The sequence below is a fragment of the Procambarus clarkii genome, chromosome 14 (genome assembly GCF_040958095.1).
Source record: "Procambarus clarkii isolate CNS0578487 chromosome 14, FALCON_Pclarkii_2.0, whole genome shotgun sequence".
NCBI classification, from domain to species: domain Eukaryota; kingdom Metazoa; phylum Arthropoda; class Malacostraca; order Decapoda; family Cambaridae; genus Procambarus; species Procambarus clarkii.
In genome coordinates, this window is record NC_091163.1 from 35,316,681 (window position 1) to 35,333,881 (window position 17,201).

Here is a 17,201-nt window from a genome sequence, read left to right on the forward strand (position 1 = left end):
AATGCTGCAAACAATACAAACATTTAAATAAAGTAGGAAAGCAGATAAACAACAGAGAAATAAATCTATAGCTAAATGTGTCAAGGACAACAGTTGACTTCTGTTTATAAATTTAGTGTTGAATGTAATTAAATGCTTCATTCTGGTGGGTCCCCGCATGTGTCTGTGAGAGTTGTGGCATTCACATTGCCTTGAAATGTACAAGGGTTGTGCACAAGAGAGCAATGGAGTGGATTCATCGCCTGGTGCACCCAATGCACAGGTCATGTGCACTAATGTACTAGGTCTTTAAACTGTTCTGCCTGCAGCTAAGACTGCCGTGTTTACCATCGTCGGCAGAGCTCGACGTCAGCAACTCAACAATGCCATGAGGCTGTTGTAAATCGTCGCTGTGAGATACCACTAGAGCCACAAGTTTAGTTACCCAAGTACACATCTATTGAGCTGTGTGGAGTCAAGAGGAGTTTGGTACAGCAGAGAGAGGCTTGGCCGAGGTGTGGAGTCATGAGGAGTTTGGTGCAGAAGAGAGAGGCTTGGCCGAGGTGTGGAGTCATGAGGAGTTTGGTGCAGCAGAGAGAGGCTTGGCCGAGGTGTGGAGTCAAGAGGAGTTTGGTGCAGCAGAGAGAGGCTTGGCCGAGGTGTGGAGTCAAGAGGAGTTTGGTGCAGCAGAGAGAGGCTTGGCCGAGGTGTGGAGTCAAGAGGAGTTTGGTGCAGCGGAGAGAGTTTTGGCAGAGGTGTAGTCACTTATCTCTCTAGGGACGTGCCTCATGGGTACCGGCAAGGTCAACCCAATAAGTATCTGGTCATGTAGACACCTTCCATTGCTTTAGCAACATTCTGCACTCTTTCCTTACGAGTATGGAAGCTGCTCTGCTATTGACCTTATTTATAGCCATCTCATTGGGTTTCACATCTCTTGGTATGCTACACAAAGGCAGGAAGTTAGAAATGAAGACCTTTGGGCAGAGTCGAGCTTTGTGCCCAATGCCCGAGTAGAAAAGGATCACTAGCACTTAAAGGATTTGATCCAAAGATAACCCTACAGAAGGCAGCCCAGATCCTTGGTGGGAAGGAATGGCTCAATTATCTCCAGCATCAGTGGAAGGAGCGACCCCCAGACAAAGCCAAGCTACACCCAAAATGAGTTGCAGCCTGGCCTCTGAAACCCTCTGATGCCGCAGAACCCAGAGCAAGGAAGGTGAACATGGGGTCTGCACAACAAAGCCAGGCAGACAATGGAAGCAGCAGCTACTCAAAGTGCACCAGCAGATGAAACCAGCAGATGAAACCAGCACACGCACCAGCACACGCACCAGCAGATGCATCAGCACACGCACCAGCCACTCCAGCCCCCCAAAATCTCCAAAATGAAACAGGACAACTCTAGGGCAACCACACAAATCTGTACACCAGTTGACTGACAGTCGAGAGGTGGATCCAAAGAGCCGAAGCTTAGCCCCCGCAAGCACAACTAGGGGAGTACAACAGCTAGGGAAGTACAAGCACCGAACTGCACACAAAAATGAGCACAAATTGAACCTGAAGTAGCATCTGCATGTAGACCCTTGTCACTACAAAAACAAACAAAACCCAAAGAAGTGGGCTTGAAATAAAACAGCAGACCAGCAAACCCAAACATTGCATGATGCAAGGTAGAGGGTGATGCACACCAAACAGGCAACAGGAGACTAAAATGGCCCATCAGTTTGTAGCAAAATAGACAGACAACTCTGGGACTTGTAAGTATCAAGTGCAGGCTCGGTGGGTTGAACCACAAGGAACCACACTAAAGATTCTTGAGGCTTACCAGGACCTGAAGGCAAAGACCAGGCAGAATACCCAGGCATTGGGAATGCTTTCCAAAAGAACTGACACTGAATGCTGCCTTCAGGATAAACACAGCTATGAAAGGCATCAGCAGCACACTGTACAGATAAGCACATGAACCCCCAGCACCACACCGCAACAATGAAACCCCAAGTGCCCTAACCACAGGGCCTCACAGAAGAATCAAAGACCTACGCACCTACCCTACACACCCTACAAGGCAAGTGGCAAGGCACCCTACACAGTAGTCCAGCCTCTCAGGGGCCAACTCCCAAACCCACCAGAGTTTGGAAGTTTGCCCACTGTCTATGTTGGCAATGTCAAAACGAATGCCTAGGGAAGGACTGTCCTAAACACATGAAGCTTGAGATAAAGAAAAGACCAAGTCCATACAACAAGAGAGGTTTGAAATGCTCTCTCGTGAGGCAAATACAAAATTGGAAGCAACACACTGAGCAAATGGCCCCCACAGGACAAAGTTCAAAGGATGGGTCACACTTATCTTGGTGGAAAAAAAAAAGAACTGGATATTCCAAGGCCAGCAACTCGGGAAGGTCTGCATTCACAGACATCAGCAAAAGGACCGAGGCCAAGATGGCATGGAAGTCGGGAGCTCTCGGTGTTGCTGCAGCTGTTGGTGGCCAGTCTTAAGTAAGGGGGATTCAATCTTGCTTCTGAGTGAATTACTTTGCAGCATTTGGCTATTTTGGTGCACTGCTTTATTTGAACCTTGCAGTTGTCTGTATTGCTTTGCTGACCTTTTTTTGAGGTTTTTCTCAGTGAAGGTGATGGTAACTTCATCATCATGATAATGATGAAGGTGAAGGATGATGATGTGCCTCAGTGAGGGGAGGGCCAGGCTCCGACTGTGGTCCCCGACAGGCCATTCCGAACTCCTAGCCTGATGTAACTCAACAAGGGGGAAGCTATCTCAGTTATCTACCTTCCGGAGCCACTATTCAGCCCCCCCAGAAAACATTCCAAATATATATAGACTGCCTTAGCAAGTATACAGCATGAGCTCAGTGCAACATAATGCCAAGATTGGTAGGGATGACAACAAGATGCAGAACTGAACCGGGTCTCAAGCTTACCCAACCATCATGGGGACAGTGTGGGCATTGCCATATGGTAGTAGTCAGGGTGGGATGTCCAGGGCCCAGATACTAAGTATGGCTTGGAGTGGAATATCTCTTAAATGTTTATGAGAGTACTTTCAACCATCACACTAGGGTGTTTTGAACTTTCCCATAATACCTCCCAAGAACCAGTTTGTTTAAAGAAAGACACCTGAAAATATTGCAGTGGTGTGGGACCAGTTTGATTCAAGAAAGGTATCTGAAAATATTGCAGCAGTGTGGGATCGCATTGTCACCTACTTTGCTTAACCACTGTGCTGCGCTAACCGAGAAATCTTGTTCTGAGAGTTGTACTATTTTTTTTTAATTTGGCTATATTTTAATGTTTTTTAATGTTTTCATCATTCTTTGTGTTTTGAAATGAAAATGGTTGAGTTTGGAAACATTTTGACATTAACTTTACCTGAATATTTTATAAAACATCGAAAGTATGTCCTTAACAATTGCAATATGAAGTTTTTGCCAAAAACAGGTGCGCAGTGCAGGGGTTAATGTGATCCAACACAGCGGGATCATCACTGATCTTGTCCTAGGGAGTATCCAGGATAATACCTCAATACAAAAATAATAACTAAATCATACTGTATTTCTTATCTGGAGAACTAATTATCAACTGATCATAGATGATTTAAGTACAGTGCAATCTCAGTCTACAAATTTAATCCGTTCCGAGAGACTGTTCGTACACCAAAAAATTCGTACTCGGGGGCAATTGTACACCAATATCCACTGTATTATTTACATTGAACACTCACTTTTGCTCCAAGAGTCCGGTATTTATCTGGATTTTTCAAAAAGTCGACAAATTCCATGACCTCTTGTTTAGCCTCTTTGCAACCAGCAACATCAGCAAACTTGACCCCTCGTCCAGACCCTGGCATGAGGGGGTCAATGATGGTGAACTTCGCTCGAGTCATCTGAGACTGGAAATAATAATGAAAAACATTATATGGACATGTTTGGTAAACATTATGAGGACATCTCCCAAGCTTTAAACCCTAAAGCAAGTGTTAATTGTTAATATACAGTAATTGTTAATCTTCCTGAAAGTTATATTAAGCTAACAACTAACAAATTTCTCAAGAGAGAGATAGAGAAAGGGGAGGCACATACATAGATCATTTCAGCATGATTGCCAAACTTTTCTTGAATGGGTGGAATTAAGTGTCATCACTCAATATCCTGCCCAGTCAAGAAAACTGACTTCATTTCAAATGTTAAGTGGAGTGTATACCACTGTAGTAGCTTGATAGCCGATCCCCACATGCTCACAGCCATGTTGATGGAGAAAAACAACTTGAAAAAACCAGCATTGAATGTAATGAAATGCCATTCTCTGGGTAGAGCCCTGGAGGCTCCCTGGAGCTATTGCACTGATATTAGCTATTATTAGTATGGGGCTTCAGTCATATGGAGTTATCATGCCTACCGGGGACCACAAGCCAGAGCATGGTTCCCTCAGAGAGGTGCAGGGAGCAATGGACTATGAAACTCTCATGTAGAAAACTATTCATGTCTGCCATCGACTGAGGTTGAGCATCCAGAAAGGTAGGTGCTTCAAAACAGACTCCCTCCTGGTAGAAAATTGCAATCTGAGACCAAACAGAGGCTAGAAACTCTTCCCCCCCCCCCCAAGGCAAACAGGAAAACAAGCAGCATGTCATCACACTGCATGGTACTCGTTTGTGCCGACCCCAAAGGGAAGGGGAGGGGGGCCGTACCACTAGTTCGGAGACTGACTAGACGGAACAAAAACAGCCGACTGGAGGGAGGGAGAGTGCCAGGGAGCATCCATGGCTCTACTCAGAAAATGCGTTTCATTATATTCAACGCTGGTTTTCTGTGGGGAGCCCCGTCGCCTCCCTAGAGCTACCTACCCAAAGAGCAGGAAAAAGAGGGACTCACCCGGGAGGTGGCTGCACTGCATGACTCATGACGAGGACAAGGCAATTGGCTGCAACTGCCAACCCAAGGTGACACAAGACCGCTGAGGGCCTGGCGCATTAACTAGACACTGGGCAGCCAGGACCCCTGTTCAACCTACAAAACCCCTGCGCCTGAATGTCAGCCCAAGACAGCCCTGTTTTGGCCCAAGACAGTGGCCAAAACAGTGAACTTTCAAACATCAAGGGTGCAAGGGTAGACTGCAAACTGGCTAGACTTAATAACCTTGCAGAAAACCTGAGAGACCTGAGCCCTGGAACTGGAAATGAGGGATATTGGGTCAACCCACAACGCATTCCCGGACACAGAAGCCAAGGTGCGCAGGTAACGGTGTAAAGCTGCAACCGGACACAACACATGATGCACCCCCGGCCTGACCAACCAAGCATCAATAACCCATGGACCCCTCCGGAAGCCTGCCGTCTCATTGTTAGCCAGAAAAGAAGAAGACAGCTGCAAACGAACAAAACGTCGACCTGGACCAAAAGAGCAGAAGCTTCTGCACCGGAGGAGAGCATGAAGCTCCCGAACCTGACCCCCAGAAGCCAAAGCCAACAAAAACAAAGCCTTCTGGAAACAATCACTGATCGAAGAGGCTTCCACAAACCGAGGAGGAGAGAGAGAAAGGAGAGTACCTGGTCCAAAGTCCAGGTTGGCTCAGGCGGCACACGAGGTGGAAAAACACACGTGAAACCTTACGAAATGGAGCAGAAGTGACATCCACCCCAAACGCAAGCAGGAGTGACTCCGCCAGTGCTGCACGATACAAGGCAACAGTATTTTGCATAAGATGCCTGTCTTGAAAAAGCCTAGAGAAAAAGAACACCACATGACCTGAAACCGAGGACAACTAATGCAGGGAAAGGAAGTGGCGAAAAGACCTCCCAGAAACTTCATACTGTCACCGAGACGAAGACCATAGGTGAGACACCACCAGAGAAGCCACCTGGTCACCATACAGATAGTGATACACCCATGTCAGAAAACTCAGACGTGAAGTGCGTAAGAGTAGACCGGATTAGAAAGGAACACTATCTGGGAATCCCAGACAAGGCCCTGCCAAGTCTGAACCTGAGACGGAACCAGATGGGACTTCCTCCAGTTTACCAGGCACCTGAACCCGGCAAGCTGGGAAAGAACCAAACCCCTGGCGAGCAGACACAGACTGGCTAGGAGCCCAGACCAACCATTCGTCGAGGTAGGCCAAAACCCAAACACCCAAGAGAGGCAGACAGGCCACCACGATCCGGGTAAGATGCGTGAAAATGCGAGGTGCCAGATTCAAGCCAAAGGGAAGGCAATGAAAGCGGTAAGCATGCCGCCTCACCACAAAACCTAACCAGTCCCTAAAACCTGGATGAATCGGGACTGGCCAATACGCATCCTGGAGGTCCAGAGACACCATCCACGAACCCAGCTTCAAGGAAAGCTGGACCTGGGACAAAGTGGTCATCCAAAAGGAGGGGCAAGGAATCCAGGGGTTCAGATGGGACAAGTTCAGAATGAACCGCAGATCCGCACAGTCCCATTTCGGCTCTGGAAACAAGCAGGAAACCCACTTGAGGGACGCGGTCGTTTCGACCACTCCCAAGCGCACCCACTCCAAGACGACCTGATGAACTGAAGGGGAAGAAGCCTGCCCTGCCAGCCCGAACCTTCTGGAGGGGGTAGAGTCGCCCAACACCACCGCAGGCCAGAAGACACGACCTGAAATGCCCACGAATCATCGGACCAAGCGTGGGTAAACTGAGCCAGCCTCCTCTCCAGCGCCCCGTCAACGGGGCGACCCGCAAAAGGGCCGGAGACCTTTCCGAGAAACCGACTAGGGGCACAGAGCGAGCACAGTACTGACCAGACAAAGATGTTTCGAGAACAAGCACCGGCTCAGAAACTGGCACCAAGGGCCCACCTCGACCAGCAGATACTCGAGCCCTGGCACGAGACTGTTGTCCCAGAGGACAACGTATCCGAAAGAGGGCGGCAACTGGAAGAATCCGCCTGCAAAAACTGAGTCACGACAGAATCTGCAAACAACTGCGGACAAAATGGAGAAGAAAACCTAAGAGCCAGAGCCCAAGCAGAATCCACCGAGAGTGTGAGGATGGCCTGCCGACACGCGAGGTGAGAGACATAAAATAGAGATTGCCTCCTGGAGGATAGGAGCATACAGTTTGAGTAACACTGCCGACATCTTAGCTGCTGAGGTCAATGCAGCAGACGAAGATCTGGCACTCAACGCCTCCAAATCCTCCACAAGCCAGTCCGCAGACGGCTCAAGAATGGAAAAGCAGTGTAGGACCGCGGCCAAATGCCCGCAAGCACGAAGATCCTCTGCAACCAAAGCAGCTGAAAGGGAAGGGACCTAGATGTGCAACTGGAGCAGACCACCTCACGAGGAAGTACAGGAACGTACAAGCACGCATTAAGGTGCTCAAATGCGCCTCCCAAGTAGACCTGCAACACCTTTTTTTTTTTTTTTTGGGAGTAAAGAGGAAGGAGAGGCATAGGTGAAGGGAAGTATAGAAGTGGGAAATACAGTGAGAGGTATGAAAGCAGGCGGGCTGTCCGCCTTGCTGACCCGATGTGTGGGTGTTGGCAGCTAAGCTAAGCTGGCTCCCTCTTGTCAGGGAGCTGTGAGTGTGTGAGAGGTTCTTCACATGTGTTTCACCATATATGGATGTCCATAGATGAATACTGTGAAGCATTCATATATAGACACTCCGATGCTTCCACACACGTTATTCTGTTTAATGCTCTTTATTTTATTATTATTATTTATCGAGTTGTCATACATATTATTTATCGAGTTGTTCATACATACACATATATGAACTGTTCATATATATACATATATAACTCATCTTGGGATTATATACTGTGGGGCGGGGTTTTCGTCCAGAGAATCGAGGCTCTTGGGCCACCAGCTGTGGGAGCGGGGCGTCTCATCTTGGAGTAATCTTTCAAACATTGGGTCCTCTAACATTTCGATGGTGTTCCATACCCTGATGGCTTGGTGCTGCAGTCTGATGTTTAGTGGCTGTATGTTCAGGAGTTCGTGGAGCTCCTGGATTGTCTGATCATATGGTGGACGGTGTTTTGCTGCTCTCCTTAGCGCCTTATTTTGTACTGCTTGCAGTTTCTGCATGTTAGTTTTCTTTATGGTGTGTAGTGGTACCTGCAACACCGTAGTGAGCTATCACCACTCAAACGTGCGGGTACGACAAAATGAGTGCCACGCTCCCAACAAAAAGAAAGTTCAGTCTGCAAGCCAGGAAGATGCTGGGACCTCATAACGCACCCAATACAGGAAAGAAGACCCGAACTCAAAAGAGACCGGGTCCATCGCTGAGGCAAAATCCGGGTCTCGTAAGAGGCAGGCACCGAGGGCTTTCCAAACCTCTGCAGGGGAAATCCGAGAGGTAAAAAGCCTCCGGAAGGATGAAGCCACGGAACACAAGGGAACCCGGAAATAAACCCGGGGGGGGGGGGGGGGGGGGTCACATCCCCCAAGGAAGGAGGATACGAAAATCCCGAACCTTACTAGATAGAAAACTATCACCTGAGGACCACATTAAGAACGTTGTGCGAGGAGCCTATGCCACACTTTCTAACTTCAGAATTGCTTTTAAATTCATTGATGGCGAAATACAAAACAAATTGTTCACGACTTTTGTTAGGCCAAAGCTAGAATATGCAGCAGTTGTGTGGTGCCCATATCTTAAGAAGCACATCAACAAACTGGAAAGGTGCAAAGACATGCTACTAAGTGGCTCTCAGAACTGAAGGGCAAGAGCTACGAGGAGAGGTTAGAGGCATTAAATATGCCAAAACTAGAAGACAGAAGAAAAAAAGGTGATATGATCACTACGTACAAAAATAGTAACAGGAATTGATAAAATTGATAAGGAAGACTTCCTGAGACCTGGAACTTCAAGAACAAAAGGTTATAGATCTAAACTAACTAAACAAAGATGCCGAAGAAATATAAGAAAATTCACTTTCACAAACAGAGTGGTAGATGGTTGGAACAAGTTAGGTGAGGTGGTGGAGGCCAAGACCGTCAGTAGTTTCAAAGCGTTATATGACAGAGTGCTGGGAAGACGGGACACCACGAGCGTAGCTCTCATCCTGTAACTACACTTAGGTAATTATGAGAGGTGAAGCACGAGAGGTGGAGCATGAAGGGTGGAGCATGAAGGGTGGAGCATGAAGGGTGGAGCATAAGGGGTGGAGCATGAGAGGTGGAGCACGAGAGGATGAGCATGAACAGAGAGAAAGTCTGGTGGCCTATCCACTTTGGGTTGGCATTGGGCGTCTTTTGTTTTATTTGTGTGATGCGTTGGGTTGTCAGCACATTGGCTAGGCTGGCTAGTGTGGGCCCCTGTTGGGTGTCTAGCCGCCCGTTCCTCCTGTTTTGGTAGTACTTATAATAACGAGGACCATGGCACACATACTGACATACAACGCAATTAGAAAGTAGAAATCAGTACTATTGAATTTGAACAAACAGGAAAAGATTTTCTATTTATATTGTAAAGACAAACTAACCTAACCTAACCTTCCTAGGCCTAATACACGATGTCTGAGGCCTAATATAGTACATATGTGTACTGTACTAGGCCTAGGAATATTTATGTTTGTTTCTTAGCTTAATTTTTTTTTGAACTCTATAAAGTGAATAGTACAAAATTGTATTATCTAATTGCTTAGTACATCAACCTTTGTACTATGGTGCTTACAAACACTACTATGTAAACAGGAGATCGGTTGAAGCTAGAGTCTGGATTAGTTATCCCTTTAAATGTTCCTAGTCATGGCCCACATTTTCAAACTTCTCCAGGACAGTTATGTTGCTAGAAATGGTTTAGAAACAGGATATAAATTAACCAGTAAAGTTATTAGTAATCTGTGCTGGCAGTGTGCACCATTTAGAAATTTACCGAGTGTGAGAAGTCATTATTTCCATTTATGATAATTATGCATAGAATAAATCCACCGGAGCCTGAGGAACCAAGACAAGGGTTTGAACCTATGCGCTAAGTGTTCCCAGACGCGCTCTTGTCAACTGTACCACAACATGGTAAAAGAATTGCAACCTGGAGTGCTACTGCCCCCATGAGGATCCCCAGGCTTCCACCGAAGCCTAACCAGGGATGGTTAGGATAGAACCTGTATCATGTTCAAAGTGTATGTAGGCTCAAGTTAATTTACGTTTATGTTGATGATAGTGTTAATTACATGTGTGCATGTCATTCAAGATGTTTCTTTTTGTTAACCTACCTAGTTATTACAGGCCATATATAACAAGGCAATCTTTTCTTGTGAGTAGGCTGTGTTAAGTCATCTTGCAGACACTGATAGAATGGGTGGACCCATACTATCACAGTTGAAACCGTCTCTAAACTTTACAAAATTAAATTATTTTTATATGTACTGTCATATTAGGGCCAGGCCAAGTGTTAAGTGATATATTGCTGTGAAGTTGGTATATTTCATTTGACACATTTGTACCATACTACTAGATACATTACAGGGTACTGGACATGCTCTCAGTTATTGAATATGCTGCTAGTTATACTGGATGATTATATACTCAAAATACATCCACTCACTATTCCTTCAATGCTAAGTGGTCCTTTGATGTTCATATTTCTTGAGAGAAGTGAGACTATAATAGCCACGACGATAATCGACGCCAGAAGTCTACCTGCCGTGTCTCCGCTCCTTTCATACACAACCGGTATTCCTTGATCTGGGCGAATGCCTGCTCTAGATTCTGCTTCACGTAATCGCTCTTCAAAGTGTTGTAGATCAACTATGTTCATGTGAAATGTTCGCTGTTCCATCTGTATTAAAAATAAAATAAAAAAATATTTATCAAAGTACGGTACAGTAACTATATATATTGAAAGGCTACACTAAAAATATATACACACATCTGTAATGCCTTGCTTCCTGTAGGCTTTGTCACCCCCTTGAGAAGAGTTGACAAGCAGTTTAGCAAAACTCAACCAATGAGGTACATTAAAGATGTCCTTAAAACCATTCGATGGAAACTTCTAACTTCTTTTTATTGTCACATTAGAGATGGGTATGTTAAAGATTACCGGTATATTTTACTAGTTATACATTATAGTAGCTTTGTTGACATTTGTCAAATGTCTGATACCATACATTTAAACATCAATATGATTTATCATACACCTTTGGTAAATGTTTTACAGAAAAGTTACTGAACATTTAAGAAATACACTTGACAGCATATACACCATGGACCAGAGAAGAACCTCACTAACTAATGTACCCTACTACTCCACCAACAATGGTAGCATGTAACTCACCTTCTTGCCCTTGATGACTCCACCAACAATGGTAGCATGTAACTCACCTTCTTGCCCTTGATGACTCCACCAACAATGGTAGCATGTAACTCACCTTCTTGCCCTTGATGACTCCACCAACAATGGTAGTACATAACTCACCTTCTTGCCCTTGATGACTCCACCAACAATGGTAGTACATAACTCACCTTCTTGCCCTTGATGACTCCACCAACAATGGTAGTACATAACTCACCTTCTTGCCCTTGATGACTCCACCAACAATGGTAGCATGTAACTCACCTTCTTGCCCTTGATGACTCCACCAACAATGGTACTACAAACTCACCTTCTTGCCCTTGATGACTCCACCAACAATGGTAGTACATAACTCACCTTCTTGCCCTTGATGACTCCACCAACAATGGTAGCATGTAACTCACCTTCTTGCCCTTGATGACTCCACCAACAATGGTAGTACATAACTCACCTTCTTGCCCTTGATGACTCCACCAACAATGGTAGCATGTAACTCACCTTCTTGCCCTTGATGACTCCACCAACAATGGTAGCATGTAACTCACCTTCTTGCCCTTGATGACTCCACCAACAATGGTAGTACATAACTCACCTTCTTGCCCTTGATGACTCCACCAACAATGGTAGTACATAACTCACCTTCTTGCCCTTGATGACTCCACCAACAATGGTAGTACATAACTCACCTTCTTGCCCTTGATGACTCCACCAACAATGGTAGTACATAACTCACCTTCTTGCCCTTGATGACTCCACCAACAATGGTAGTACATAACTCACCTTCTTGCCCTTGATGACTCCACCAACAATGGTAGCATGTAACTCACCTTCTTGCCCTTGATGACTCCACCAACAATGGTAGTACATAACTCACCTTCCTGCCCTTGATGACTCCACCAACAATGGTAGTACATAACTCACCTTCTTGCCCTTGATGACTCCACCAACAATGGTAGTACATAACTCACCTTCTTGCCCTTGATGACTCCACCAACAATGGTAGTACATAACTTACCTTCTTGCCCTTGATGACTCCACCAACAATGGTAGTACATAACTCACCTTCTTGCCCTTGATGACTCCACCAACAATGGTAGTACATAACTCACCTTCTTGCCCTTGATGACTGCCCCTTCTTGAAGAATAATTGTTACAATGTCCAAATCTGGTCGAACAATCACTTCCTCAACTTCCCCCTTGCTAAGCATGTGATGTACGAACTCATTCCAAGAGACATAACGTGCCATCTGAAATAGAACCAGAGAGCACACATCAGCTTTGTATACCACACACTAATATTTTTATAGTTATTGATATTTTCATTCAAGTAATTAAACAGGAATATCATGAACAATAAGACAATATTATGAGTAATTTTCAGATTAATTCTCATAGAACGTTTAGTTTATCAAACAACACTTTAGTCTGAACAAAAAGATGTCATGACTGACCTCTGGCTGGTTGCTGCTAGGGAAGAGGAGAGAAATTATGGCAATGAACATATACGCCGTTAACATCCAGAGTGCTGCCTTGGCTAGCATACCCTTCCTTTCGTCATTATCGTTATTTTTATTATCATCGCCAGAACTGCTCTGAGGTGGATCTCCTCTTCCACCACTTGCCCCACCTGAACCTTGCTGGTTGAACTGAGAGGCGGAAGTATGCAGACTACGTTGCAATAATCCCATCTGCTCTGATCGCGGCATCCCAGATCTTTAAAGAGAAGGCACGTTTTCAGAATATACACCTTAAGCAATGAATGTAACAAAATGCCATTTTGGGGGGAGGGGCCCTCAGTAACTCCCAGAGATTAAGCTTTGGTACTGCCAAGCCTTAGGAATATATACCAAGCCTCCAAGAGCCTCATGTGCCTACAGGAGCAAGGACAATAATAGGCCTCTTTATACAAGAGGGGAGGTGCTTACCTACCAGCATTAAACTCAACCAAGAAAACCCTACTAAAAAAGGACAGGTGCAGCAAAACAAATGACTGGATGAATGCTAATTAGGAATACTGAGGAAGGCAAGGCAACTATCATTGGCACAGGGGTAAATAGACTAGTAATGATGTGCACAACTGACACCAAATGGCACCTCACTCATGAACACGCAAAAAGACCCCTAGAGGATTACCCTGGGAGAATAGAAGAAGACAGCAGCAGAGGGTAGTCCAACGGGCACACGGACCAAGAACCAACGGGCACACGGACCATGAACCAACAAGCACACGGATCAAGAACCAACGGGCACACGGACCAAGAACTAACGGGCACACGGACCAAGAACCAACGGGCACACGGACCATGAACCAACGGGCACACGGACCAAGAACCAACGGGCACACGGACCAAGAACCAACGGGCACACGGACCAAAAACCAACGGGTACACAGACCAAGAACCAACGGGCACACGGACCAAGAACCAACGGGCACACGGACCAAGAACCAACGGGCACACGGACCAAGAACCAACGGGCACACAGACCAAGAACCAACGGGCACACGGACCAAGAACCAACGGGCACATCGACCAAGAACCAACGGGCACACGGACCAAGAACCAATGTGCACACGGACCATGAACCAACGGGTACACGGACCAAGAACCAACGGGCACACGGACCAAGAACCAACGGGCACACGGACTAAGAACCAACGGGCACACGGACCAAGAACCAACGGGCACACGGACCATGAACCAACGGGCACACGGACTAAGAACCAACGGGCACACGGACCAAGAACCAACGGGCACACGGACCAAGAACCAACGGGGGACACAGACCAAGAACCAACGGGGGACACGGACCAAGAACCAACGTGCACACGGACCATGAACCAACGGGTACACGGACCAAGAACCAACGGGCACACGGACCAAGAACCAACGGGCACACGGACCAAGAACCAACGGGCACACGGACCAAGAACCAACGGGTACACGGACCATGAACCAACGGGCACACGGACCAAGAACCAACGGGCACACGGACCATGAACCAACGGCTAAAGGTTAAGAATTTGGAAGGAGGGGAGGGAAGCACAACCCTAGAGTCAACCAGAGCACTACAAGGCTTACCAGCACACCTTAAAGGGCCATTCCAGCTTTAATAGGTGAAAAGAAAATTCAAACACTGTCAATATTTTCCAAACATTTTCTGTAAGTGTGTGTACAATATTCTAAGATGGCTGGCAAAGTTTCTGTAACATAATTTGGAAATATATTTAAAAACTTTTTTTTTTTAAATCATAATGTGAAAAACTTTTTGACAAACTTTAAATGTTTTGACAATAAAGCTTATAAGAATGTAATCTTCAACGATACTAATTACTGTAATTTTATGAAATTGATTTTAGCTTAGGAATTTTTTTTAATTCAACCCATAATTTTGTATTAATTTACAAGTTTAGAAATGTATAACTCAATAAATTGTACTTCATATTAGAAATGAGTTACTTTATCTACAGAGCATATACAATGTAAAATTCATAAGAATCACTTCAAAGCCTATTCAAAATTTTGAAGTTGCAAAAATGCGAGACTATATTAACACTTTCGCGCTATCTGGACGCGCCAGCGCGTTCGGTTTCGTCTAACGTAAACGCATAGTGGACATAAAGTTATGTCTACTTTTAAAATATTTGTATAAAATTCAATTTTTATCCGATATACTTTGGGTTTGTTTCAAACTGCGCGCTATGAGGCTCTCTTTCTCACCACTAGGCTGCATGGTACAATAAGTTCATGAAAGGTGTGGATAACTTCGATCAAATGGTATTTTGTCCCAAACGGGTTGCAGGTGGGTGACTTTAGCCGTTTATACTGGTAATTCTTCCCCCATATCATGTATTATATGCATATGTCTGTTTAGGGAATTTTATTCCGATCAATATACCTGTACAACCAAAAATAACTGTGTGCAACAAATATAATCTTGACAAACATAACAAAAGTAAAAATATTTCGTGTGTGTTTGACGCTCACTGATATGTTCCAGCGTTGTTTTATATTTGTCGCTATTCTAACTTACGCTTTGTTGATATTTTTTACCTATGGGCACATAGAACATTCTATTGCGAACACATTGACATAAAAATGAATGACGTACATAGAAAATTAATGTCATGAGAGTGAAATAAGTATAAACTTTCAAAGCGTCGTGCATCGTCCCGTCACCGATACCGGGTAACAATTTCACCACTTCCCACACTCTTGCGGGCAGGCTGCATCATTATTCTACGCTTATATTCATATCACCGTGTTGGGAATTTCATTGCGAGTCCATTGATACCAAAATTAACGCTGTAGAACAAGTGTGGAGGTGATTACAATCCCAAGAGTAAAAACATTTTGTTGCTGATGGGCGCTCACGGCGAGTCATCTACGTAGTTATTTATTTGGTGCTGGTATCCCTATATGTTTCGTGACTTATTTTACTAATGTTCTTCTAGAGAATTTTATTGCGAACACGTTGGTACCAAAATGAAATACGTAGCATGAGAACTAAGGTCAGAAGAGTAAAAAGAGTATACACATTTTTGTTTTTACGCTTAAGCGATAAAAACGCAGCGCGCACATTCGGTTGGCTGAGTGACCTTTGCGGAGAGCGCGAAAGTGTTAAAAAATACACACAGTATTTGCATGAGTATATATTTCTTTTGTTAATGCATTTACCTTGTATCTCATGGGAAACTGGTTCACTAAAAATCCAGCACTGAATGTAATGAAATGCCAATTTCTGGATGAGCCCCAATGGCTTCCTGAAGCTACTATCACTGATAGCATGCCAATACTAGGTCACATCAGCCACGGAGCTCTATCGCCTTACCAAAACCACAGCCAGAACCTGATCCCCCTCACAGAGGTGCTGGGAACAGTGACATTTATTTATTTATGTCATTAACTGGGGAAGCAACCAGAAACTCAGCAAGACAAAACAGACAACTGCTGGCTTGAAAAAAAGACTCCAGCCTCAATAGCCGCCAAAAGAATCCCCTCCCCCCCCCTTCTGGGGGTAGCACAACAGAAATCAGGATAAAGAAAAGACACCTGGACAAGAGATACGATCCATGGGCACACAAGGTCATTAGGGCCTGGCACATTAACAAAATATGAAACCCCAGAACACTGTTCACCTTCCAAAACACCTGAGCCCAAATATCAGCCCAAGACATGTATGCAAACACAGCCGAGAGAAAGCAGCATACTTTCTAACATCATTGGCATGAGAGAAGACTGCAGGCTAGCTAAACTTTGTAACATTGCAGACAACCCGAGAAAGACAATCCTCGGAACAGGAGGCAAAGGTGACAGGATCAAACCACAAGGCATCCACTAAGGCAGAATCCATAGTACGAAGGTAGCAGCAAAGAGCTGCCACCGGACACAACACATGGTGTACCCCAGCCAAACCAACTACGCATCAATAACCAATGGCCCCCTGGAAGCCAACCAACTCATTCTTCCCCAGAAAAGGAGGAGCCGGATGCAAACAAACCCTCTGCAATATAAACACTATTGGGCAATATAAACAAAACTCCCACCTTTGGAGGAGAACATGAAGGTCTCACACCCTATACCCAGAAGTAAGAAACATCAAACAAACCATTTAAGAAAACAATCACAGACCGAAGGGGACGCCGTAAACCGAGCCAAAGATAGAAACGAAAAGACATGGTCAAAAGCTCGACACCTCATGCCACTCCAGTGTGTGGGTATGTCAAATGTGAAACTAAGGGAGTGTACGCCAGCCAGGAAGACTCCAGAAGCTTAGAATACTAGTACATCCAAAGCCGGGAAGTAGACCCAAATTAAAATAGTGGAAGGGTCCATCAGCGAGTCATAATCCAAGTGTCACATGAGATACGTACTTAAAAATGGCCTCCCAAGCTACAGCAGGAGGGACCCGAGAGGAAAGAAACCTCTGGAAA

The 17,201-nt window shown here is 45.2% G+C and overlaps 1 protein-coding gene across 3 annotated transcripts in view; it reads right to left on the minus strand.

Moving 5' to 3' along the window:
- The window catches only part of Spg7 (SPG7 matrix AAA peptidase subunit, paraplegin), a 53,670-nt gene that overhangs the window by 24,015 nt on the left and 12,454 nt on the right, over positions 1 to 17,201 (minus strand). For all 3 annotated transcript variants that reach the window (XM_069324462.1, XM_045762081.2, XM_045762071.2), the window contains exons 4-7: positions 12,721 to 12,982; positions 12,379 to 12,516; positions 10,523 to 10,756; positions 3,722 to 3,889 (exon numbers count right to left, since the gene is read on the minus strand). In XM_069324462.1, the coding sequence (XP_069180563.1) occupies positions 3,722 to 3,889; positions 10,523 to 10,756; positions 12,379 to 12,516; positions 12,721 to 12,982 (802 nt within the window). The remainder of the gene's footprint in view (positions 1 to 3,721; positions 3,890 to 10,522; positions 10,757 to 12,378; positions 12,517 to 12,720; positions 12,983 to 17,201) is intronic.